We start from the raw sequence: 24,935 nt of genomic DNA, 5'->3' as shown, positions 1-24,935 counted from the left end.
GACATTCGTTACTATACCGGAGAAACAAAGAGGAGGAGGAGGAATACAATGTCTGTGTTGTTCTGGACCTTACTGTACTGCCATACAGCATGCCTCTTCTACAGATTTGTTACTTTATAACAGCATATTAGATTATTACGCAGTAGGGGTATATAATGTAATAACCACTTTTAAAAAAAATAAATTCTAAAAGGGAATTTTAGTACATATGAAATGCTCTGGATTGTAAACAGGGATTCAGAGTAACAGCCGTGTTAGTCTATATTCGCAAAAAGAAAAGGAGTACTTGTGGCACCTTAGAGACTAACCAATTTATTTGAGCATGAGCTTTCGTGAGCTACAGCTCACTTCATCGGATGCATACCGTGGAAACTGCAGAAGACATGATATACACACAGAGACCATGAAACAATACCTCCTCCCACCCCACTGTCCTGCTGGTAATAGCTTATCTAAAGTGATCATCAAGTTGGGCCATTTCCAGCACAAATCCAGGTTTTCTCACCCTCCGCCCCTCCCCCCCCCCCCCCCACAAACTCATTCTCCTGCTGGTAATAGCCCATCCAAAGTGACCACTCTCTTCACAATGTGTATGATAATCAAGGTGGACCATTTCCTGCACAAATCCAGGTTCTCTCACCCCCCTCCAAAAACCCCACACACAAACTCACTCTCCTGCTGGTAATAGCTTATCCAAAGTGACCACTCTCCCTACAAAGTGCATGATAATCAAGGTGGGCCATTTCCAGCACAAATCCAGGCTTTCTCACACCCCGCCCCCCCGGAAACACACACACACACTCACTCTCCTGCTGGCAATAGCTCATCCAAACTGACCACTCTCCAAGTTTAAATCCAAGTTTAACCAGAATGTCTGGGGGGGGGGGGGGGGTTAGGAAAAAAACAAGGGGAAATAGGCTACCTTGCATAATGACTTAGCCACTCCCAGTCTCTATTTAAGCCTAAATTAATAGTGTCCAATTTGCAAATGAATTCCAATTCAGCAGTTTCTCGCTGGAGTCTGGATTTGAAGTTTTTTTGTTGTAAGATAGCGACCTTCATGTCTGTGATTGCGTGACCAGAGAGATTGAAGTGTTCTCCGACTGGTTTATGAATGTTATAATTCTTGACATCTGATTTGTGTCCATTTATTCTTTTACGTAGAGACTGTCCAGTTTGACCAATGTAAATGGCAGAGGGCATTGCTGGCACATGATGGCATATATCACATTGGTGGATGTGCAGGTGAACGAGCCTCTGATAGTGTGGCTGATGTTATTAGGCCCTGTGATGGTGTCCCCTGAATAGATATGTGGGCACAGATGGCAACGGGCTTTGTTGCAAGGATAGGTTCCTGGGTTAGTGGTTCTGTTGTGTGGTATGTGGTTGTTGGTGAGTATTTGCTTCAGGTTGCGGGGCTGTCTGTAGGCAAGGACTGGCCTGTCTCCCAAGATTTGTGAGAAGTGTTGGGTCATCCTTCAGGATAGGTTGTAGATCCTTAATAATGTGTTGGAGGGGTTTTAGTTGGGGGCTGAAGGTGACCGCTAGTGGCGTTCTGTTATTTTCTTTGTTAGGCCTGTCCTGTAGTAGGTGACTTCTGGGAACTCTTCTGGCTCTATCAATCTGTTTCTTCACTTCCGCAGGTGGGTATTGTAGTTGTAAGAAAGCTTGACAGAGATCTTGTAGGTATTTGTCTCTGTCTGAGGGGTTCGAGCAAATGCGGTTGTATCGCAGAGCTTGGCTGTAGACGATGGATCGTGTGGTGTGGTCAGGGTGAAAGCTGGAGGCATGGAGGTAGGAATAGCGGTCAGTAGGTTTCCGGTATAGGGTGGAGTTTATGTGACCATTGTTTATTAGCACTGTAGTGTCCAGGAAGTGGATCTCTTGTGTGGACTGGACCAGGCTGAGGTTGATGGTGGGATGGAAATTGTTGAAATCATGGTGGAATTCCTCAAGGGCTTCTTTTCCATGGGTCCAGATGATGAAGATGTCATCAATATAACGCAAGTAGATTAGGGGCTTTAGGGGACGAGAGCTGAGGAAGCGTTGTTCTAAATCAGCCATAAAAATGTTGGCATACTGTGGGTCCAAGCGGGTACCCATAGCAGTGCCGCTGATCTGAAGGTATACATTGTCCCCAAATGTAAAATAGTTATGGGTAAGGACAAAGTCACAAAGTTCATCCACCAGGTTAGCTGTGACATTATCGGGGATAGTGTTCTTGACGGCTTGTAGTCCATCTTTGTGTGGAATGTTGGTGTAGAGGGCTTCTACATCCACAGTGGCCAGGATGGTGTTATCAGGAAGATCACCGATGGATTGAAGTTTCCTCAGGAAGTCAGTGGTGTCTCGAAGGTAGCTGGGAGTGCTGGTAGCGTAGGGCCTGAGGAGGGAGTCTACATAGCCAGACAATCCTGCAGTCAGGGTGCCAATGCAGTCGGAGAATGCTTCAATCTCTCTGGTCACGCAATCACAGACATGAAGGTCACTATCTTACAACAAAAAAACTTCAAATCCAGACTCCAGCGAGAAACTGCTGAATTGGAATTCATTTGCAAATTGGATACTATTAATTTAGGCTTAAATAGAGACTGGGAGTGGCTAAGTTATTATGCAAGGTAGCCTATTTCCCCTTGTTTTTTCCTAATCCCCTCTCCCCCCAGACATTCTGGTTAAACTTGGATTTAAACTTGGAGAGTGGTCAGTTTGGATGAGCTATTGCCAGCAGGAGAGTGAGTTTGTGTGTGTGTGTGTGTTGGGGGGTGAGAAAGCCTGGATTTGTGCTGGAAATGGCCCACCTTGATTATCATGCACATTGTAGGGAGAGTGGTCACTTTGGATAAGCTATTACCAGCAGGAGAGTGAGTTTGTGTGTGTGGTTTTTGGAGGGGGGTGAGGGAGTGAGAGAACCTGGATTTGTGCAGAAAATGGCCCACCTTGATTATCATACACATTGTGAAGAGAGTGGTCACTTTGGATGGGCTATTACCAGCAGGAGAGTGAGTTTGTGTGTGGGGGGGCGGAGGGTGAGAAAACCTGGATTTGTGCTGGAAATGGCCCAACTTGATGATCACTTTAAATAAGCTATTACCAGCAGGACAGTGGGGTGGGAGAAGGTATTTTTTCATGGTCTCTGTGTGTATATAATGTCTTCTGCATCCGATGAAGTGAGCTGTAGCTCACGAAAGCTCATGCTCAAATAAATTGGTTAGTCTCTAAGGTGCCATAAGTACTCCTTTTTTTTTTTTTTAAACAGGGATTGAAATCCTTAGGGATGGTGTCCTTTGTTAATTCATGGAACAGCTGTAAGACATCATTTTATTCCACAGGCAGAGGCTGACAAATTGCCCAAGGCCTAGTCTGGAGTGACGACATCCAGGGGTAAAAAAATAAATTAGTGTCTATTTTCACTTGGGCTAACAGCGTGTGCCTGTTCTGGTGGTGGTGGGTTTGGGTTTTTTTTTTTTTTTAATGATATGGACATCCATTCTATAGGAACTGGACTGAAATTATCAACTCATTTCCCATAAGCCACGACACAGCTGTCACATAATTATGACTTCTGATCAGTTTTCCAAATAAGGATCAAATCATTTATCCCTTATGTAGGCAAAACTCCCACTGCAGTCAAAGGAAGTTTTTCCTGTGTGAAGATCAAAGAGTCAGTTCCTAAATATGAAAATGTAAGGGTACCTGGCACTTTCTCCCAAATCAAGATTTAACTAGATTAGGTTAAAAGAGAGAAAAAAAGCTCGGGGAAAGTGAAGTACAGGGCAACAAAGATTATTAAAGCAATGAATAGCTTCTGGAATGACATCCAAAGAAGGGCAAGACCAAGACTAAGGCCCAAAATAAGTCACCTCATGTCAGGGGCATGGGAATATCTAGCACAGCGTAGCTTTGTGGTTTTCAAATCTGTATGGAGGAATAAATCATTTAATGCCTATTTTTTATAGGTTACACATACCATACCACAGGTACCACATACAACTTTATTTTGTGTTTTCTGCAACATATATACTGGACGTGAGAGATTCTGAATCACTGCGGCGTTCACTGTGTGTTATAAACAAAATAATTGGTATCCTAAAGCTGTCACAATCAGTGGTTTTTCTTAAAGATTTTATATTTCCATTCCATTCCCTTGTAGTGTTATAAGGTTTTTATTATTTTTAATAATAATAAATCTCTTTTATGGGTACATAATATTGCTTGCTTGTTCATAACAGAACACTCATTTAAAGATGTCATGTGTGTTCCAAATGCAGATTCTGGCTGGTGTAAATTTACTAAACCATAATCAGGACAGTTATTTTGCCACCTATTGGCCTGATTGCCCTCTCCTGCAGGAGGGAGATAAAGAGGAGAATATCTCTGTGAGGTTCTCCTCTTTTCCAGTTGTTCCATTGATTCTTACACAGTGCCTATCGCCAGGGTATCTGAGCACTACTAGGAAAAGGCAGGATTTCTCCCTTCACCCAAGTGGCCAGAGGGCCAGCCCATCAACTTCATGGATACCCTAAGAGTCACTCAGCCCCTGGGGGCTCAGCAGGAAATAAGGGTCATCCACATGGAGGCTCATGTCTCTAGGTCTCTGGTACCCCCTTATCTGAAAGTCTAACCTCAAAGGACTCCTGCTGACAGGACATCCTTTATGGTCTATCCATGCTGCAAAGGGGAGGGAAGCCTAGAGGCAGTTATCTTGCCATAGTGAGCTCTGCAGATAATGAGGGCATGTGCAGATAATACACAACAATACAGGAGCTGCCTGCTCCTCTCCCAAACACGTACTTCCGCTGTGTGGATTCCGGGACCAGTGGTGTGCCCTCCACACAGCCTGAGGGAAGCCAATATACTCAGCTATGCCACATCTCAGTTACCCTATCGGTAAAATGGGAATAATGACACTTGCCCACCTTCGCAAAGCACTTTGAAATCTACAGCTGGAGCATTATTATCATTGTTGTTTCATTCTGGTGTGCTGCAGCTAGATAAGGAGTAGGGAACAGGCACCCTAGTCAGATCCACCCCAGCCAAGACTTGTGTGTGGAACATGTAGCAGTATTAATTTACTGGGGAAGAGGGCAGTTCTGTATATCTTCCTGCATTCTAACATTGTTCACCCTCAGAAGGGCTTTATTCATAAATAACATCTCAACACTGAATAAAATAATTACTCTAGCTGATATGAACTATTCCCAGCCAGGAGTAAAACTTCCTCCAGAAATGAATGCATGGCCAGCAAACTTGGGGGGTATGAGTGGGTAGACACATGTAGTCACTGTGCTGCTCTTGGGGTTTTGTTTGTTTAAAAAGCTCTTTACCCACATATCAGCCTGGCTAATTTTTCCTTGCCTTATAAAAATGTAAAGTTACTGCTTTCCATAACCAGATACTGAATGAATCATCTCACATGCACATAGCCTTCAGGATTAAAGGGGAGTATTATCAATAAAAAGCCAGCAAGGAAACTTCCACTGCTGAGAGCTGCCTCTGCATTTAGCTTGTGAATATATAAAGGGTCACAGTTTGCTGATGGCCAATCATTCCAATTTTATGAGCACAGAATATCTTGGTAGGAATAAACGATAAAGTAGATGTTTTTTGTGTCTCTTGTTTGGTTTTTTGTTCATATGGTGTCATTTTATGTTTTCAAAGTTCTCCGATGCAAAGAACACTTAAGGGAACGATCCAGACATATAGTAAAAGAGTGATAGATCGAGTGGGAATGGATGTGTTTCCATATCAGTACGGCGGGCCAAATTAATCAGTGAGACAAACACTCACTGAAGTCAGTGGGGTTATGGTATGGAAGAATTGGCCCCAGTGCATACAAGCAGTCGAGAGACACCCAAATAGATCTTAGATAAAGAATGTTTTTTAATGAAGTTGAAGAAAAGCATTATAATCCACTTGGCACTTTCATTCAAAATGGCCTATAGTATTTCAATTTAAAAAGCTATCGCCGTCAAACTTGGTAGGTAAATTTGACTTGTATTTTTGAAGGACATAGCACAGCTTAGGGTTCTATGCTCGAGGGTCACAAAGGCAGCTACATCTGAGATACATGCTTTGCAAACATACATTCCTGAAGTGAACTAATCACTGGGCATTCTGGGAAAACATAGAAATGTTTAATAGATAGATCTTTCGTTCAGAACCATAATCCTGAGCATGAGCAATAACATTTCCAAACTGTTCTGAGCTAAAAACCAATTAATTCCTACTGTAGTACATTTTAGCATGCCACGTGAGGTAGTATTCGCATCATGACAATTTTGTGGTAGGAATATTTTATTATAAATATATATTTGTGCAACAAAGTGATTTCGGACAATGGGCAGCACTAATGTATTAAGTAAGAATTTATTTTCTTTTCTGCTCAATCCTTAATGTTGTGTTGTGCCCAATTTAAGACTCATATAACACAATCACAGTGTGTGTAATGTACTGTGGTCAACATTTTTTAAAGAGGCCACTAATTTTTGAGTGTCCCAGAGCAGACATCTTGGGTCTGATTTTTTTTTTTTTTTTTGTCCAGGAGTGTTGAGCACTCACATTTCAGTGAAATTTGCAGGTGCTCAGGATCTCTTGAAATCAGTCCCAAAGGGTCTCAAGTTGCACACCACAAATCAGTGGCCACATTTGGGAAATTTGGAAAAGTCCTTTGCATGTGAAGAGCAATATGCAAAAATATGAAATTTTATAATTAATTTATATACTAAAATCTTTAACTCTTTCAAGAAAGATAGGGTATAAACCCTTCCTTCATTAAACAACTGCTTAATTGATTACCCAGACCACCTTTCTTAGAGTTCTTTTAAATTTGATTGCTCAACTAGAGAAACAATTGAATTTAGTTTTGTAGAGTTTCTTAAATATCCTTAGTTTGGTCTCTGTCAGGTCAGTTCCTGGACCCTCAACTCCAATTAAGTCTACCAGCCATGAAGTGTCCTGACCTGATAGTTTGGTCAGTCATCTGCTGGAGCATATGGTGGAAAAAATGTGCTTGAATCAAATATAGTTTGTTAGGCATTAGTAGACATTTTATCTTTTTTTTTCTTGTAACGATTTCTGACTTTTATGCCTCGTTATGTGTACTCACTTAAAATCTATCTCTTTGGAATTAATAATCTTGTTTTACTGTTTTATCTAATCCACTGGGTTTAAATTGAAGTGTCTGAATAACTATTTGAGATAATAAATTGGCATATTATTTCCTTAAAGGAATAACAGACTTAAAATATGCAAAAAGAAAAGGAGTACTTGTGGCACCTTAGAGACTAACCAATTTATTTGAGCATGAGCTTTCGTGAGCTACAGCTCACTTCATCAGATGATTGGTTAGTCTCTAAGGTGCCACAAGTACTCCTTTTCTTTTTGCGAATACAGACTAACACGGCTGTTCCTCTGAAACCAGACTTAAAATATGTGTGCTATCTAGGAGAGGGCTGTGCAGGGCAGTACAGGGCATATATTTCTGGGGGGAAATCTGGGTGTGTGTTGGGGTCACATTGAAGTATAACCAAGGCTGGTGAGAGCACAGTGTAATCCAAGTGTAGCCAACATGCTGCAATTACACACAGCCGTGCCGCTTCCCACAGCTCCCATTGTCCGGAATGTGGCGAACCACAGCCACTGGGAGCTGAGGGTGGCCATGCAAATGTAAACAAACTGTCTGGCAGCCCACGAGCTTATTACCCTGACGGGCCACAGGTTGCCCACCACTGGTCTGGACAGTACCCTGGTATGTCACAGTCCTCCCCGCTCTGTGTATGTTCAGTAGAGGGTTTGTAGACCTCATTATATAGTCATAACTCATGATTTTGGGGGACTAATTATTATAATAATGTTTCTTTTTATCAGGTCTTCTAAAACTGCATATTTTGATGAACCTGCTAGTGTGTATGTCTACCGATTCCATCTACAAGATAGAATAAAAACTGCTCAAACATATATCATAGGGCCTATACTTCTGACAGTCAATGAAGATTTTCTTTTAGTTCAAGTGGTAGTGGTCAAGTTCATATTCACAATGAGATCAGAGAAGTACCTTTCTTTAGTTAGTTTTGACTTTTATTTCTTGTGAAATAATTAACCCCTGCTTCAGCTACTGGGGTTCCTTTTCCATCTATTGTGTTGTCAGAAGGAGATGACAAAATGATTTTCCTACTGATAGTTTGTTTCCTTTTTGTTCACTGTAGCAGGGTTTCTATTTCCTTTTTTCATTTAAATATGTAACAAAACTCTGGGGTATTTGTTAGGTGGAAATTCTTGACTTACCATATCCATTAGCCTAGAAGAAACATTTCTTAATTTTGCTCTATTTCAGTCACTTTTATGTCATTTTAATGATGAGTGACTATAACAAGCTGAGTGGAAAGGGGGATAGAAAGTGATAAAAACATTGTGAAAAGATTTTGTTTGTATTCCCCCCATTTTATTAAATATTCTACAGCGGGGGGCAGGGGAAAGAATGCAGGGGGAGAGAAGCAGGCGCAGTAGCTGTAAGATGCTTTTGCATCAACGTGTGTCAGTTGTTTATTTTGCCTTTGCAAAATAAATGTTTCTTTCAATTCCATTTAACTTAAAGAGAAACAAGACTGACAATGTTTTTACAGTACATTAAGTGGGCATTAAGACCAAGTGATTTGTACTTAGAGACAGAGGAGTGGCGTTTTTCTTTTCTAATGGTTGAGCAGATTTGTTGGGGGGAATGAAATGACAGTGACCATCATGCAAGGTTCTTTTCCCTCTAGAGACATGGGTTCCAATCTTGAAAGTGCTCCTGTTTGGTGTTTTTGTTTGTTTTTCTTTTTAAGAACAAAAGTATCATTTGTTTAAAGGGACACTCTCAATTAGTATAAACCAAGATGAACTCTGTCCCCTCCCCTGCCACACAAAAAAATTTCAAATCAGTGTGAATGTATATAAACACACAGTGTTGCCCACACAATTTTTTCAAGAGTCTCGTGATATTTTATGGTTTTCTTCAAACCCCAATTCCTGTAGCCATGTGAATACACTAAATCCCTGCTTACAGAATCACAGAGGTTTTGGACCTGTTTTTACTAAGACCAATAAGTGGTGGTCTGCCTTCAATAACTTATCAATAATGATAGCAGTAGTAAAACAAAATACTCCTGAGTTGACATACATTACTAGGCTCTTTATGTTGTGGTTACTTCAATAGGAGATGAATGAAAATAGTAGGGGAAGTTGCTTGTGACCAGCTGTACTCTATAGATGTCTATTCCAGGGAGCGCTCCTTCCTAATGTAGTATTCTCCTACACCAGGAGTATGTTTTCCCATGCATGCTTAACTACACTTAGTCTATACCTCCCAGGACACCTTCTACCTTTGTTATTTTCTCCTTCCACCACTGTAAGGTACTCTTCAAGTATGCCCTCCATTCAAGTATGCCCACAAAATGGCCTTCCCCCTCTGATATAGCTCACTCCTTATGTGCATACTGCATGACACCCACTTCCATGGAACTCTTCATATTTGAGACATGGGTGGAGGGACGGATATCCCCTCTGCTGGGCTATATCTGCCCATGGAGATAAACATGGATGGCCTCCAGATCTCTTTTTGTGGAGAAGATACATGGTTTTCACAAAGCTTCTCCTCTCTAAAGGTGTAGAAGGGAATCAAACAACCTTTCACACATTTATTGACCTCCTCTCCCATAAATGAGAAGAGAAAGCATACTGGAGCGGCATCATGACTCAGTCTAATTCTCCTCCACTGCTTAAATAGTCTCTGGAAGAAAAAGGCTTCTCAGCCTACCACCATGCTTCCCATAGTTGCAGCTGGTGGGCTTATTCTTCATTAGAGGCCTGTTTGGGATTGAGCCCAAGTAGCTTCACGAAATATTTAGGACCCAATTTTGCAGCCCATGCTCATAGTCTTGCGAATAGTCCCATTGAATTCAATAGGGCTAGTCTCATGGGAAGGTGCTACTCATCAGGAAATGCTTCTAAGGGTTGCAGGAAAAAATATTCTTTTTTTTTTTTGTTACTGATTTGTTTACATGAAAGGTACACAGAAGTGTAACAGTGCAAGTTGTTTTCTTCCATCAGCATTAATAGAGAGGGTGACAGGTTACTTCATGTGGGCAGAATCACATCAATATTAGAAGTAGTGTTTGCTGTGACAGAAAGTAAATAGTCATCACTGAGGGTTTGAGAACAGGTGGTGCAGAGCAGAATTATTATGATTTCATAATAAAGTCCTTGTCTCTCCAAGAGGCCCTAATCTGGGATTAGGGTCCCATTACGCTAAGCACTGTACATACCTAATAATGACAGTCCATTCCTTTCTCAGCATACAATTAGAAACAAAAGATGGATACAACAAAGATAGGGAGGCAGGGTGGGAGAAAGACAAGGTAACTGAAAAATTCATGATTCATACAACAAGCAGCAGGGGTGGCACACCAGTTGTTGACTCAATCAGGAAAAAATGGGGATGAGTTTCTGTTGAAAGAGCACTTCTGTAAGGGCCAGAGATTCTCACCTACAGCGGGTACATTTTCGCCAGGATTAGTGCAAGATCAAGTGTTTGTCAAAGGGCGGTCAGATGCAATGCTAAGAATACACACATCTCTATCACCAAAGAAATCCTCTCTTCACTCAAGGGGATTAACAGGAGAGAACCTCTTCTTCAACAAAACACACTTTATTCTGTCTTTTATGCCATAATTTAATTTTCCTAGTGTGCTGTAAAGTCCTGCTTGGGGTGTCTGTTCTCAACATAAAACTTTGTCAAATTTCCATTAAGCTTTAGGTGAAAATTTAATGAGGCATTCACTTCAGATATTTCAAAACGAATACCATTTTATTATTAATGCACCAGAAAGTCAAAGATGTGAGTATGCCCAGTGTTCAGTCACAGTTAATCTTTTTTTCAAATATATTTTAGATCATTAAAATGGTATTTTAGGGCATAAAAGGGGAATTATTTTACTGAATTTTGTCAATAACAGAATACAATTTGGGCCACATTTGTTTATTAATTTTCTTTTTGTTTTATCTGATCCTTGTAGAGGGTGACTTTAATAAACAGAAATGACAACATATAGTAATACTGTCCACCCTTTTTCTGTGCACTAGATCAAAACAAACAACACTAAATAATTCATGCACCGCACACTCCTTTGTATTTAAAAATAATCAGGAAATATTAAGGTAAGAAATTAGGGATAAAATAAGATGTTGTGGTTAGGAGGGTAAAAAAAGTCCATAACCTTTCCCAGTCCCTCTTAGATTTTCTGCACTTCCCCCTCCCCCCTATGATTCTTTATTCCAAGTGGGCTGAAAAGCAGTAGGACAGTGTGAAAGATTATGCTTGCACCTGGATGCATAAAGAATTTAATGGAAGGTGCTGTAGAAATGTAATTATTATATTCTCACAATGGCAAATTTCCAAGGACGTTATTGCACTTTACAAACTCTAATGAATTAAGTCGCTTAACACCCTCAGAAAATAGGGAAGAATTGTTATGCCCATTTGACAGATATGGAAACTGAGATACAAGGATGCTGTTATTTGTAAAAAGTCATACCGCAAATCTAAACAACTAGGAAAAGAACCCATATTTGGATCAATAATGATATAACAGGATGAAATGCAACAGCCTGTGTTGTGTGGAAGGTCAGACTAGATGATCTAATGTTCTCTTCTGGCCTTAGAATCTTTACATCTCATCAGGAATAAAGAATATGATACAAATTATTGTTTGAGTTGATATTTTTTGGAGTCAAATTTTGATGTCAGTGGGAGTTTTGCTTGCCTAAAGGCTTTAGGATTTGTATACCATAAGATTTAGGGTTGAGCTTGCAAACTTGACTCATACTCACCCAATTAGCTCCACTAAAGCAAGTAGTTAGCATGCTAAATTCATGTGCGGACTGCACATTTTTTTTTAACACTGATTGGCAATATAGACTATATATTCCGCTCTCCGTTGCAACAGTATAAATTCTTCACAATTTCATAGGTTTCACTGGAGTTACTCCGTGGTTACTATGATTTGAGAGCAGAATATGGCCCAGCATCTGCAATCTTTGTCTTTAGTCCTATATAGTCCCATGAGAAGGGTGGGGTTTTCAAAAGTTTTAAGGAATCTAAGTATCCAATTCCCATTGAAAACCCATGAGATTTGGGTACCCAACTGCATTAGGCTCCTTTTAAAATCCTATCCTGAGTACCTAACTGTTTTAATACCCTTTGTATATCCATCTAGGTACATGGAATTTCAAGTTGGGGTGTAGCATTTGAGATTAAACTTATTTTTTCCTTTTCCTCTATTTTCAATAACTTCAGTGGCATTCATTAGGTCTCATGAAGGGGCTTATAGATTAAGCACTATTAGCATAATTAGAATAATGTGCCAGGAATTTGCTATTGCCACATCATAATGAAGGGTGCTGTGGAAAGAAACTGAGTAGAACAGCATTTACAGATCCTTTCTTCAGTGTGCCTTTGTTGGCAAAGTAATTACAACATTAGGATTGGATGTCAATTTATAGAGTTTATATTTCTAGTATGTTGGTTGTCCTTTAGTGAGTTCATTTATTCAAACATCCCTTTCCCTTGTTCTTCATCATTTATCAGATATGTTAGAATACTTCTGACATGAATATTTTTTAAACAATTTATTCCCATTCAAGTCATATTTAATTTATAATTAATTATGAGGTAGTAGTCCTTTTTGTTATTGCATGTGCCTTTGTTCCAGTTGCTTACAACTTGTACATTTAAGTAAACATGGATATCCTCAAGGTGGCAATTCTGTCCCTCATTTTCACTCTTGACCACTCAGTCACTCATTGCCTCTAGGCATGTAGATTTTAGGGCTAGAAGAGACCATTTTGATCATCTAGTCTGAACTGTTGCATGTGCACATGCCATAAAATTTCACACAGTGGTTTCTGCATCAAGTTCATCACTTCTGGTAGCACTTACCTTTTAGAGAAAACATTCTATCTTGATTTAAAGACTTCTGGTGGAGAATGTGTCACATCCTTAGAGAGACAAGGTGGGTGAGGGTTTTATTGGACCAACTTCTGTTGTTTTGGATTTCTTGCATGAGCTCCGGGTAGGTTTTCTGATTTTTTTTTTCTTCCATTGTGTGGGAGCATGAGATGATTGATTTCTTATCTGAGGTGGTTCCTTCTGGTATATCTGAGGTGCAGGACCCCAGCGGTGGATCAGGCACATAAGAGGACCTTGTAATATTTTGTGGCTGTGAAGGCGGATGAGAGATTCAGCAGGCGGGAGGTCCCTGGTTCTTTTGGATTCCCTTGTCACTAGGTCAGGATTTTCCTCCTATCAAGTCTCGTGTGGTTACCACCTGCACACCTGTTTCCCTACATTAAAAGATTTCATGCGCAGGCCTCTGCCAAAGAGCTCACACCCACACAAAGCCCTGTGATGACAGATGAGTGGTGGTGAAGACAGGAGCAGCGATCTCTGGGAGTCTTCAGTCACAAATCTGCATGGAGGCGGTAGCCATGTGATGGTCATCATGTCCTTGGATGAGACAGAAGGGCATTTCGGCAGCAGCAGCTGTGACTGAGCAGGCCTTTCAGGATCCCTTCTGCTCAACCAAGATGGGGAGGGGGCTAAAAAAGGTGCCCCAAACATAGGCTGTCCAACACTTTTCCACCTAGAAGACTCTAGTCAGTGGGATCACTCAGCATCGCGGCCGAAATAAGAGATACAAGACAATGAATTTCGCCACCTGGAATGTCCACACCCTTATGGACTCTCAGCACAGTGAAAGAAGAACTGCCAGAAAGAAGAATTGCCAGAGAATTGGCAAGACCCAACATTGACATTGCAGCCCTTAGTGAGACTTGCCAGGCTGATGAGGGCCAATTAAAAGAAGATGGGGGTGGCTACACCTTCTTTTGGAGAGGGAAACCACCTGAAGAGAGATGCATTCACGGGATTAGCTTTGCCATCAAAAATAAGATAGCCAGTCAGCTTTTGGAGCTTCCCTTGGGGATCAACGAGCGTCTCATAATTCTTCAGCTCAAGCTCAGCATGCGCTCAATATGCCACTGTCATCAGTGCACACACCCCAACACTCAATGATGAGGAAGACGACAAGGGACAGTTTTACAGTGCTCTCGGTGTAGTCCTTGCAGCCACACCGAAGGCAGACAAACTCATCCTCCTGGGAGATTTCAATGCCAGAGTTGGATGGGACTCCCAACTCTGGAGCAGCACAATAGACAAAGAAGGGGTGGGAAATGTAATCCTCAATGATATTCTCCTCCTCAGCAATTGTGTGGAGTATGACCTGCTCATCACAAATACCATCTTTAGGCAGATCAACAAATTTAAGACCACCTGGAAACATCCTTGGTCCTAACACTGGCACCTCCTTGACTATGTTATAATTAGAGCCCGAAATTACACCAACAGCTGTATAACATGAGCAATGAGAAGTACAGGCCACTGTTGGACAGACCCTTGATTAGTAAGATCATTCATATACCTGCAGCTCACTCCACCTACTGCAAACATCCCAAAGACAAAGCGAAAGTGGTACAACCTCAAAGCACTTCAAGACCAAGCCAGCTGCAAGACTTTCCAGCAACACTTGTCTGAGAAGCTCTCGAACTTCTCTGACAACATAAAAAGAAAAGGAGTACTTGTGGCACCTTAGCGACTAACCAATTTATTTGAGCATAAGCTTTCGTGAGCTACAGCCCACTTCATCGGATAGCTCACGAAAGCTTATGCTCAAATAAATTGGTTAGTCGCTAAGGTGCCACAAGTACTCCTTTTCTTTTTGCGAATACAGACTACACGGCTGTTACTCTGAAATCTGACAACATAATTGACATTCAAGAGCACTGGGATCAACTTAAAAATACTATTCACACTGCATGTGCTGAAACCATAGGACAGTGGTGGGCAACCTGCGGCCTGTCAGGGTAATCCGCTGGTAGGCCACCAGACAGTTTGTTTACATTTGCACAACCGCCCACAGCTCCCAGTGGCCATGGTTTGCCATTCCCGGCCAATGGGAGCTGCTGGAAGCCCCAGGCTTATTAACCTCTCCTTATACGGCAGCCATTCCATACCCGTAATCTTTTTTTTTTTTTTGGCCCTTTTCTGAACCTTTTCCAATTCCAATATACCTTTTTTAAGATGGAGCGGCCACATCTGCATGCAGTATTCAAGATGTGGGCGTACTATGGATTTATATAGAGGTAATATGATATTTTCTGTCTTATTAGTTATTCCTTTCCTAATGGTTCCCAACATTCTGTTCACTTTTTTGACTGCTGCTGCACATTGAGGAGACGTTTTCAGAGATCTATCCACAATGACTCCTACATCTCTTTCTTGAATGGTAATAGCTAATTTAGACCTCATCATTGTATATGTATAGTTGGGATTATGCTTTCCAATGTGCATTACTTTGCATTTATCAGCATTGAATTTCATCTGCCATTTTGTTGCCCAATCATCCAGTTTTGTGAGATCCTTTTGTAGCTCTTCACAGTCTGATTGGGACTTAACTATCTTGAGTAGTTTTGTATCATCTGTAGATTTTGCCATCTCACTGTTTACCCCTTTTTCCAGATCATTTATGAATATGTTGAATAGGACTGGTCCCATACAGACCCCTGGGGGATACCACTATTTACCTCTCTCCATTCTGAAAACTGACCATTTATTCCTACCCTTTGTTTCCGATCTTTTAACCAGTTAACAATCCATGAGAGGACCTTCCCTCTTATCCCAAGGCAGTTTACTTTGTTTAAAAGGCTTTGAGAGACCTTGTCAAATGCTTTCTGAAAATCTAAGTGCACTATATCCACTGGATCCCCCTTTTCCATATGCTTTTGACCCCCTCAAAGAATTCTAGTAGATTGGTGAAGCATGATTTCCCTTTAAAAAATCATGTTGACTCTTCCCCAACATATTTTGTTAATATATGTGTCTGACAATTTTGTTCTTTACTATAGTTTCAACCAGTTTACCTGGTACTGAGGTCAGGTTTACTGCCCTATAATTTCCGGGATCACCTCTGGAGCCCTTTTTAAAAATTGGCATCACGTTAGCTACCCTCCAGTCATTTCGTGTAGAAGCTGATTTAAATGATAGGTTATAAACTACAGTTAGTAGTTCTGCAATTTCACATTTGAATTTCACATTTGAGTTCCTTCAGAACTCTTGAGTGAATACCATCTGATCCTGGTCTAGCTTCTGCTTCCAGCCACTGCGCCTTGTTATGCCTTTGTCTAGTAGATTAAAGAGCTCTCTGCTATCAGAAATCTTCTCCATATGTAGAAACCTAGACTGTGATTCCTCTTACTGGGTGCCTACAACCCACAGAGTGAACCAGGGGCCCTGTGGTCGCTGTCATTGCCACTTGAATGGTGCTCTTTTACCCTCCACAGCATGGTTGTGCCTCTGCAAAGACATAATTGAGCATTACTTTGCTAGCTTCAGGACTCTACAAGCCTCCTCAGGCTGAGAGTGTTTCTACTGTATGTTAGGCATACAATAGGTTCTTCTCTATAACAGTATACAGTAGCTTTTGTTGTTTTTGCACTATTTGTAAAGGCAAATTATGGAACCTTGGAAAGCCTCTGGTATTTCCAGCACTGGCCACAAAGGAAGGCTACATGCAGGTGGTTGTAGAATTTAATTCAATGCTAGTTCACTAACAGGATTTTTGTTAGTAATTTTGTAGAATTTAATTAGAGTGCATGTTATTGATTCTTGATGGGTCCAACACCTTGTGACTGCATTATGGAGGTCACCAGGAATAGCCAGCTGTCTTTTGGTGTTGTAAAGGACTGCACACCAGCCTCAACCAGGCTGGATAAAGCAGATACTTTTTTATCAGAGTTTATTTTTAATCTCATCAAATATCTACCCTTATTCTGGATTTCCAAACTAGAAATAATGTAGTATAGGCAGGGATACAGCAGATTTTCTGACTTTTCTCGCTTGCTATAGAACCAGTTTCAGTGCATGGGAGTTTGGAAGTTATATAACAGTGGATCATAGTTGCTCTTAGAGGGGAGTTCCTTGCAAGATGTCTCCTGGTCTGTTCCCTGGTAATAGGCAAATCATTATCATTGAGCTGACAGGCATTTTGGTGCATGGATTCTGAAAATTCTTCCAGGTTGTGGGGTTTAGCATATCCTAAGACCCCAATTAAACAAACATGATTTCATCTAGACTGTTTTTCAGGTCATCAGTCTTTTGTTCCAGGGCAGGTTGAGAATCCTTTATTAAGTCAGGAGTTTTCCTCCTCAAGCATCTTGTATTTGTCCCCTAGTGAAATAATCAGTTTTTCTGCTTCACTCACTCAACCTTTTAATGTTAAATATGTTTTGTTTGTTCTCATAACGGTCATTTCCTCCTTTATTGCATCTATCTTTTTAGAGATTTTTCCCTTCCCATTACTTTCTCAAATGGTTGGCATTATGGCTTCAAATGAGAGAGCTTAAGTTCCATCTTGTCTCTCGAATCAATTCACCACAACTGGTGGGCTTCCAACCTCACAAAGTGTATTAGCTTTTGCTGCCATTTTGGGGGAGACTTTTATAGTTGACTTGCGCCTTTTGATATGACCAGGCTTGTGCTACTGCTTCCCGAGTTCTTTGTAGCTGTATTTGAAGGTTTTTGCTTTTATGTAAGCTTCCCCCACTTGACATCTGCTCAGCATGAATCTATAAGAAATCAGTCAGAAATCCCTCAGCTGAACCTTCACCCCTACATTACAAAAACATACTTGCATTTAGAGGATAAATCCTATTCACTTTAGTCAAATACAACTCCCATTTGTGTCAATGAAGATTTGGTCTTTAAAGAGGAAAGAATATATTTCTTATTTTTGTGCTTGGAGATATATGCATGTTGGCTCTCCTCACATCAAAAAGCCAGGATCTCTGAGTCGAACATTTATTATGAGGCTATTGTTCTGTTCAGTTTGGTCTACGTTGTATGTTTTATTTTCAGAATTCTTGTGAAAGCCTTGGTCTGTATGGTAATGTAGGTCTTTTGCTCCTTGAATAAGACCAGTGCTATATGTTGCTATTTTTTGTGTCATTTAAAAATCTGTGCAAAACTAAACAATCCAGTTAGTTTGGCACTGTGCTTGCATTTCTCTATGCATCTGTTTGCTCTAGAATCCACCATTGAGTTTAATGTCTGTTTTGCCATCTGATACTATTGTATCATCTTGTTCATTCCTTACTGAACAAAGGTAACCATAGAATCCCAATAATTCTTTTCTTTTTTTTATTCCTTTTACTACATGCCACCCTCATTTCATATCTGTACCACACAGACGATTTAATATGTGCTACAGGAGATTTTTTTGGGGTGATTTACTTCTTTAGAAATTACTCTCCCAAATCCTAAATTGTAGTATACATCACCAAAGAGCTTTAAAATTCTTTCATTAATGTAAGTGCAGAGTAATGGCTGCTAATCTAAATCCAACTTTTCATTGTAGGGGTGAGTCTGCTATATCATAAACTGTGTATTGGCTTTGTCTGTTTTAAGACATATGCAGACTCTGGAAATATTTTCCTTTTAAATTTTTCATTTACTAAATTGCTGTTTGCTCTCTCTCATTCATTTGCAGATGGAAACTACAGACATAACCGATCGAACCTTACATCACTGTTAGTGCAACCCATATCTGCACTGCTCATCAAAAGACTGGTTTCTTTACCTGAGGACAGAAGCAAAAGTGATGGGTGTATCCCTCTCAAACTGCCTGTGACAGGTGATGATGGTTTCTGTTCATTATGGAATGGTCCTTAAGTACTTCAAATACATTCTGAGTAATTGGGTATAATTGAGGGTTTGTCTGATTGCAGGTGTGTTCTGCTAGCAGCCTTTTAAGAACAGGCTATGAAAAAGCAGATCTTTAGAGTGTAATTTATGGGCTAAGTTGAGGCTGAGTGAAAACAAAATGCTGTGACGTACTATAAAAGAGCCATTTTTAAAATAAGGCATTTTGTGCATTAGCTTCAGAAACCATATTTGCATTGCTTCCAAGTTTCAGCTTCAGCAAACACTGCATCTGCCAAGATTCAGTTTATGTAAGTCACATTTTAGGAGTATGAAGTCTCTTAGTACAAGGCATTAAACTCTAATTCCTGCTGTTGACTAGAAAATCCCTCTGACTTTATGCATCATCACCCTGGAGATGTTGCTAGTGATGCAATGCAGTTTATTAGGCCTTGTTGGAGCATTTAAACTACCATATTAATGCGATGGGTTGTGTCTTATTTCTGCCTCCAGCACATATGTAGCATTTCTAAATGGTGATCCATCTTTCACATTATTTAGTTTGTATCTGTTTGCTAGAAAATAAACATCAGTAATGTGTATTTGTGCCCATATCTAAGGGGACCTTTTCCCATATGTTTCACCTGGAGATGGCTGAATTCTGACAACAAAAGCAATAGAAAGGAATGTGTTGAGTAGGGCTGGAAGAAAAGGGAGAATGCATTCAGAATGCCTCTCCAAAGGCCATACCTTCACCAAGGTCATGCAGATTATTGCCTTAACAAACTGATTACTGATTTGAGAAAAATGCCAGAAGAGATACTGCATAGAGATTAAGTGAAGGAATAAGCATAGAGAACCTTTCAGGAATGCTGCATGTTTCGAACATAAATATTCTCTTGATTTTTATTTTGTGTTAGTCTATCTTTTATAAGAGGAAAAATACAGTGGGGACACACATTGTATTGTCTCATCTATTTAACCCAGTCCATTTGAGGTATTGTTTGTATATGTAGGTGTTGTGGCCATTGTAAGTAATGGGTTCTATTAAAGTGTTGATTACCGAAACCTCAAATAGTAAATGCCAATTTACTATTTGATTAAGTCAGGTTGCCTGACCAAAGAAAACAGCAGCACATTGAAGAGACGCAATTACTGACCCACTCTGGGGCCACAAGGCTGCCACTCATACTGGGCTGAGGTGGTTCAAAGTTTACAGGTTTCTTATATTCCCCTTTATTTAGTTCATATTACAGTTTGTGGCTAAATGTGTAACTTATTATTGTCCTATTACTAACAAATGACTACCTTGTGATTAATTGTCTGGACAGTTACATTTAACACACACCAAATTTCCAGGGTATAAAAGATCACAAAAATTTTGGCGAACAGAGACAATAACTAACATTTCTTAATTAATCACTTATTTTCCCCTTTGCAGTTGGAACATTTTATGGTTTTGAAAGACTTACTCCTTTCTCATAGTTTTTCTTATACTCTTATAACTTGTTCAAGTAGTTAGCACTGATTACAAGCATATATGTTTAAGTAACTGTAAAAATAAGTCTGCAAAAATAAGTCATGACCTTTCGATATATTTTTCACTCTAAAATTTGCTTGCTATCATTTTTTTATTATTTTTCTTAGCCTAATTTTGCAAACCTTCATGATAATTTTGACGAACAATTTTTTAACCTAACTTAGAGCTTTAGGCCTATGTGTTAATACCATCCTTTTAAAAGGCTTTGCCAATTTCCTTTGTAAATAAATAACATTAGCACAGTATTCCCTACGCTATCTATAGGCGATAAAACAATTACTATAGTAAAAAGCAAACTTTAAATGCATTTTTAGGGGCAACCATTGTACAGTGCGTGTGGTTGTATCAGTTGTTTACCACTTTTAGAAAGTTATTGTGGAATAAGGATATAATAAAACAAGACCATAAAAAGCTTGGTTAAGTTTATGACCACTCTTAGCATTTGTAATTACACATACTAAGAATGAAGGCAGTGAGACCTCATGCTTCCAGACATAACGTGATTACTGCTGAGGTCAGGAAGGAATATTTTCCTCAATGCAGACTTGACTAGGTGGTTTTTATAGAGGGACTTCTTCTTCCCCAAAGGCGTCAAGGGTGGGGGAAGTGCCAGAGGCAGTGTAAATAAATGTAAGGCAATGTGATCAGCAAGTGGAGACGTAGTTAAAGAACTTTCCCTTTGGAAGGGAGAAGTGTCTGTCCATCCCTGGGAGCAGCTGAGAGCAGCACCACGTAAGGAGAACAAAATCCCTTCATTTGTCTGTAGCTAAGGTCTTCCACAGGGAGGATGACAGGAGAGTCTCATGGTATGCAAGTACTGTATGTAAATAGCAGTGGCTGAGGGGAGAGAAATGCTTGACAGAAGCATTTTCTGCATAGAGAAGCTGATTTGGAAAAGAAAATGAAAGAGAAGGTAGAGAGAGCAGAACCAACACATCATTAGGGCTCCGAGGGGCTATGGTAATGCAAATCACAAATACATAGTTCAATTTTGATATTAATAATTACCCCATTTCTATGAAGCCACACTTTCAAATCTAGGCAGGATTCGCTCACCTCTTCACCCTTCAAGGAGTCCTGCACGTTGTGGTGGATGAATTTTTCAGACAAGACTTTACAGACTGAAACTCTGGTTATGTCTACACTGCAGTGTAAGACCAGGGTTAGAGGGTCTGAAGTCCATCGATTCTGGGTTTGCAAGACCAGTGCTAGAGCATCCATACTCATTGGTGACCCTATGTTTACAATTTATGGACCTGGGCACCAAATCCAGGAGTCCAGCATCTACACCAGAGTATGCAGATCTGAGTGAAATCACCATATCCCAGGCTTCCTAGCTATGGGCGCGCTAGTCCCTGGTTCTTGGTGCAGTGTGGGTGTGATAAATAAAGTGGGGAAGTAGCTCCCTTTGTTGGACACCCAGCCAGACAGTTAGCTGTAAACTCCCCCGCATGAGATGTGTGAGCTCTATAGCTTAGAGGGAACGCTAACAGCTGAGCTGCCTTCCGGAAGCAAGCAAGCCTTAAAAGTTTGTGTTTGGGCTGGGCAACCTCTGTTCTAGAGAGGGACAGGATCTACCCTGCTTCCAGCTCTACAAGATCTCTGCCTGCAGGGTCCAGGGAAGAATCATCCTAAAGGTAGGCACTCAGCTTTGTTTGCCTGGCAGCCTCAGGATTGGTTAGTTGATTGTTTATTTCAGTTTGTTTTATTTTACTGGGACACCAGGAGTTGCATGTTTTCTGGGAGTAAAGGGCTTGTCAGACTCTATGCGTAGGAAAAACCTGGCCATAGTTCATCTTAGCCTGGACCTGAAGAGAACAGCTTATGTCTGATTCCAAATAGAAAATACCTTGACTAAAGTTGCCAAGGTGGAGCATTCTTGGATTTTAACTAGGAGAGTCTGTAATAACAACTTCACATAAAGCTGAAGAATGTGTCATGCTTTCATGTAGTGGACACACAGTCCTCGAGACCCTCATGATCCTTGCTGAGGATTTGTTGGAATGGACCAAAAATTTGAGCTGGTACGTATCTATGTACTACTTAATGTATTTTTAAAATTGCCGGCTGAGTAGAATGATACATATTAGAAGGCTGATACTTCAGACTCCCCGTTGATCCTAAGAAAGCATAAGAAATATTTCACTTCTGATGTAGAACTCGTCACTGAGATGTCAAAAGAGATGAATGAGCAATTCAGACAACTGGGTGGCTTAAAATTTGTTAGGATAAAATGCTCATCATTCTCTTGTCAGTATGTTTCAAAAAGCTGAACAGCGAATTCATCAGTAATGATTAAGCATTTAGATAGAGCTTTCTTCTGTTGCTTCCTTCCCCCCCCCCCGCCCCCCCAGCCCAGCAGTTTTCAAGGGATGTAACGTGACAAAGAGGTTGGGAAGATCGGGAGGGAAACATCTCAGGCATACTAAAGAGTTACAAGCTATGAAATAAACTGTAGGAATAAAAGGTTACCCTATATTTTGTTTTGCTTTTTGTTTACTGCAGTACAACCTCCTTAATCCACACGTTTTGTAACCCCCCCAACAATAACGTAAAAATAAAAATGTTGTGGTCTCTCCCTGCATCTTTGCAAAGAATTAAGAGCAGTGTACTGTAGTGAGGTCTCATAATACTATAGATCTTATTTTTACAGAATATATTATGGCATATTTACTAGAATGTTATGAAATATTATCATAAAACTAAAATACACTTATCAACATAAACAAAGGACATTTTGTCTTGCAGAAACCTTGCTTTGTTGTTGTTCGTTCACTTACTTACCAATTCATGAATTTCAGTCATTTAAATTGGGTCTCTGAGTTATTAGTGCCTATTAGTGAGTTTCTGATGTACTATTATCTGTGAAGGTATCCCATGCGTGAAATACGTCTGAATCTGAGCAATTCTATCTTTTACACCTGAAGCTACACGAAACATTCTAATCACTCAATAGCACTATTTTTTGGAGGTTTAGTGATGATGTTGGGTTAATATTCAAGCCTTACAAGCACTTGAGACCTGTATTTAAAATTTTACCTTGAGTCATAAGTGAAAATGAGGTTTGTGGAGTTGTGTTAGTGCAGGATCCCAGATGCACACCACAAAATTGCGATGTTAATTTTGCTCAGTTTGGTAAATTTCACAGCCTCTGTTCAAGGCTATTCTAGGACTTGTACATCAGGGAGGTTGAATCAAGAATTTGACTTTTACAATGAAAGAGCTAGGTGGGGAGGTTTACGTTTAGCAGAATTTCACTTTGCTTGGTTACTGGTGTTAGTTCTTTACTATCGGGTTCCATTCAGCCAGACAGGCAGCGGGCTGAGCGGGGCCAGCAGCAGAGACCCCGGCTTGCAAGGGGCTGGCGGACGGAACTCCAGACCGTCAGCAGGCTGAGCGGGGCCGGTGGACAGAACCCCAGGCAGGCAGCGGGCTGAGTGGCTCAGCCCGCTGCCAGTCTGGGATTCTGTCCACCAGTTCCTGCCAGCCGGGGTCCTGGCTGCCGGCCCCGCTCAGCCGGCTGCCGGCCCTGCTCAGCCTGCTGCCGTCCAGGAGTTCCGTTCACCCAGACCGGCAGCGGGCTGAGCGGGGCCGGCGGCCAGGACCCTGGCTGACAGCAGTGAGCCAGTAAAAATCGGCTCGCATGCTGCCAGTTGCTGACCCCTGGTCTGAGGCAAACAACGTTCTCTGACAGGCATTGCAGTCGTAGAATGGAGCACTGTGATACTGTTATATGTGTTTCTCCTTCAGAGCTTGCTGGAAGAACCTCATTTAATAATGTTGACCGTGTCATCACTCAGTTATGTCAATATGCAAACAACCTTGTCATTTCTTGACATAGTACATGAGCATCATGCTACACATCCAGAAGAACAAATGGAGGAAAATGCCACAAGGGAGCTTGGTGATGTACATTTCCATGTCTAGATGGCACAGTATACTTATGTGTTTCTGCCCTGTGACTATTTGAAATGAAAGCCTCACTATTTCATAGAATTTTATAGAAAGAAGTAATCTTAAACTGTATGCTGCTGATACTCATTCTTAATCATCATATGTTACAGCATTTTCTTGTAGTATCTTTCTTTCTACTCTTCCTCTTCCTTGCAGACTTCATAGTTATAAGAGACCAAGACATATAAGTTGTATTCTCTCCCCCCACTCCAAAAAAGCTTTCATTGTTGAGTTTTTATCCCAAAAGAGGACAGTCCTCATTCTTCTGGGTGATTCTTAGAGGTTAATAGGTCACAAAACAGCAGCCTGGACCTCTCAGAAAAAATAACATCTTTACTTCTGCCAAATAGAGTGGGCTATGGCAAGATTTATCTATGTAATATGGATTGTTTTGAAGTTCACAGTTGTCTCAGATATTCAGTGTGACACATCTGCTCCATACCAGATCAGGTGTGCCCTCTTTAGAGCCACTTTTAAGTACTGAGTTCCAGACATTCTTTACACTCAGGGCCTTTTGGCTTCCCAGCACTCTTTCCATTCCCTGGTCTGTCTCTCATCGCGCTGTAGCACCTCCTGGAACATGTCGTCTTTGCTGCACCTAGGATTTTTTCTTATCTGCCGAAGCCGGGGGGGGGGGGGGGTGTTCTTCGAGGT

The 24,935-nt window shown here is 40.7% G+C and overlaps 1 protein-coding gene across 3 annotated transcripts in view; it reads left to right on the top strand.

The window, feature by feature from the left end:
• Positions 1-24,935, top strand: part of NAALADL2 (N-acetylated alpha-linked acidic dipeptidase like 2) — a 935,367-nt gene that overhangs the window by 657,889 nt on the left and 252,543 nt on the right. For all 3 annotated transcript variants that reach the window (XR_012669850.1, XM_075132103.1, XM_048862820.2), the window contains one exon: positions 18,636-18,779. Coding sequence is in view for 2 of the 3 variants with exons in the window: in XM_075132103.1 (XP_074988204.1) it covers positions 18,636-18,779 (144 nt within the window). In the remaining variant the exon portion in view is untranslated. The remainder of the gene's footprint in view (positions 1-18,635; positions 18,780-24,935) is intronic.

This window comes from Caretta caretta, chromosome 9, assembly GCF_965140235.1.
Source record: "Caretta caretta isolate rCarCar2 chromosome 9, rCarCar1.hap1, whole genome shotgun sequence".
NCBI lineage: Eukaryota > Metazoa > Chordata > Testudines > Cheloniidae > Caretta > Caretta caretta.
This window is presented reverse-complemented; position numbering and strand designations above follow the sequence as displayed.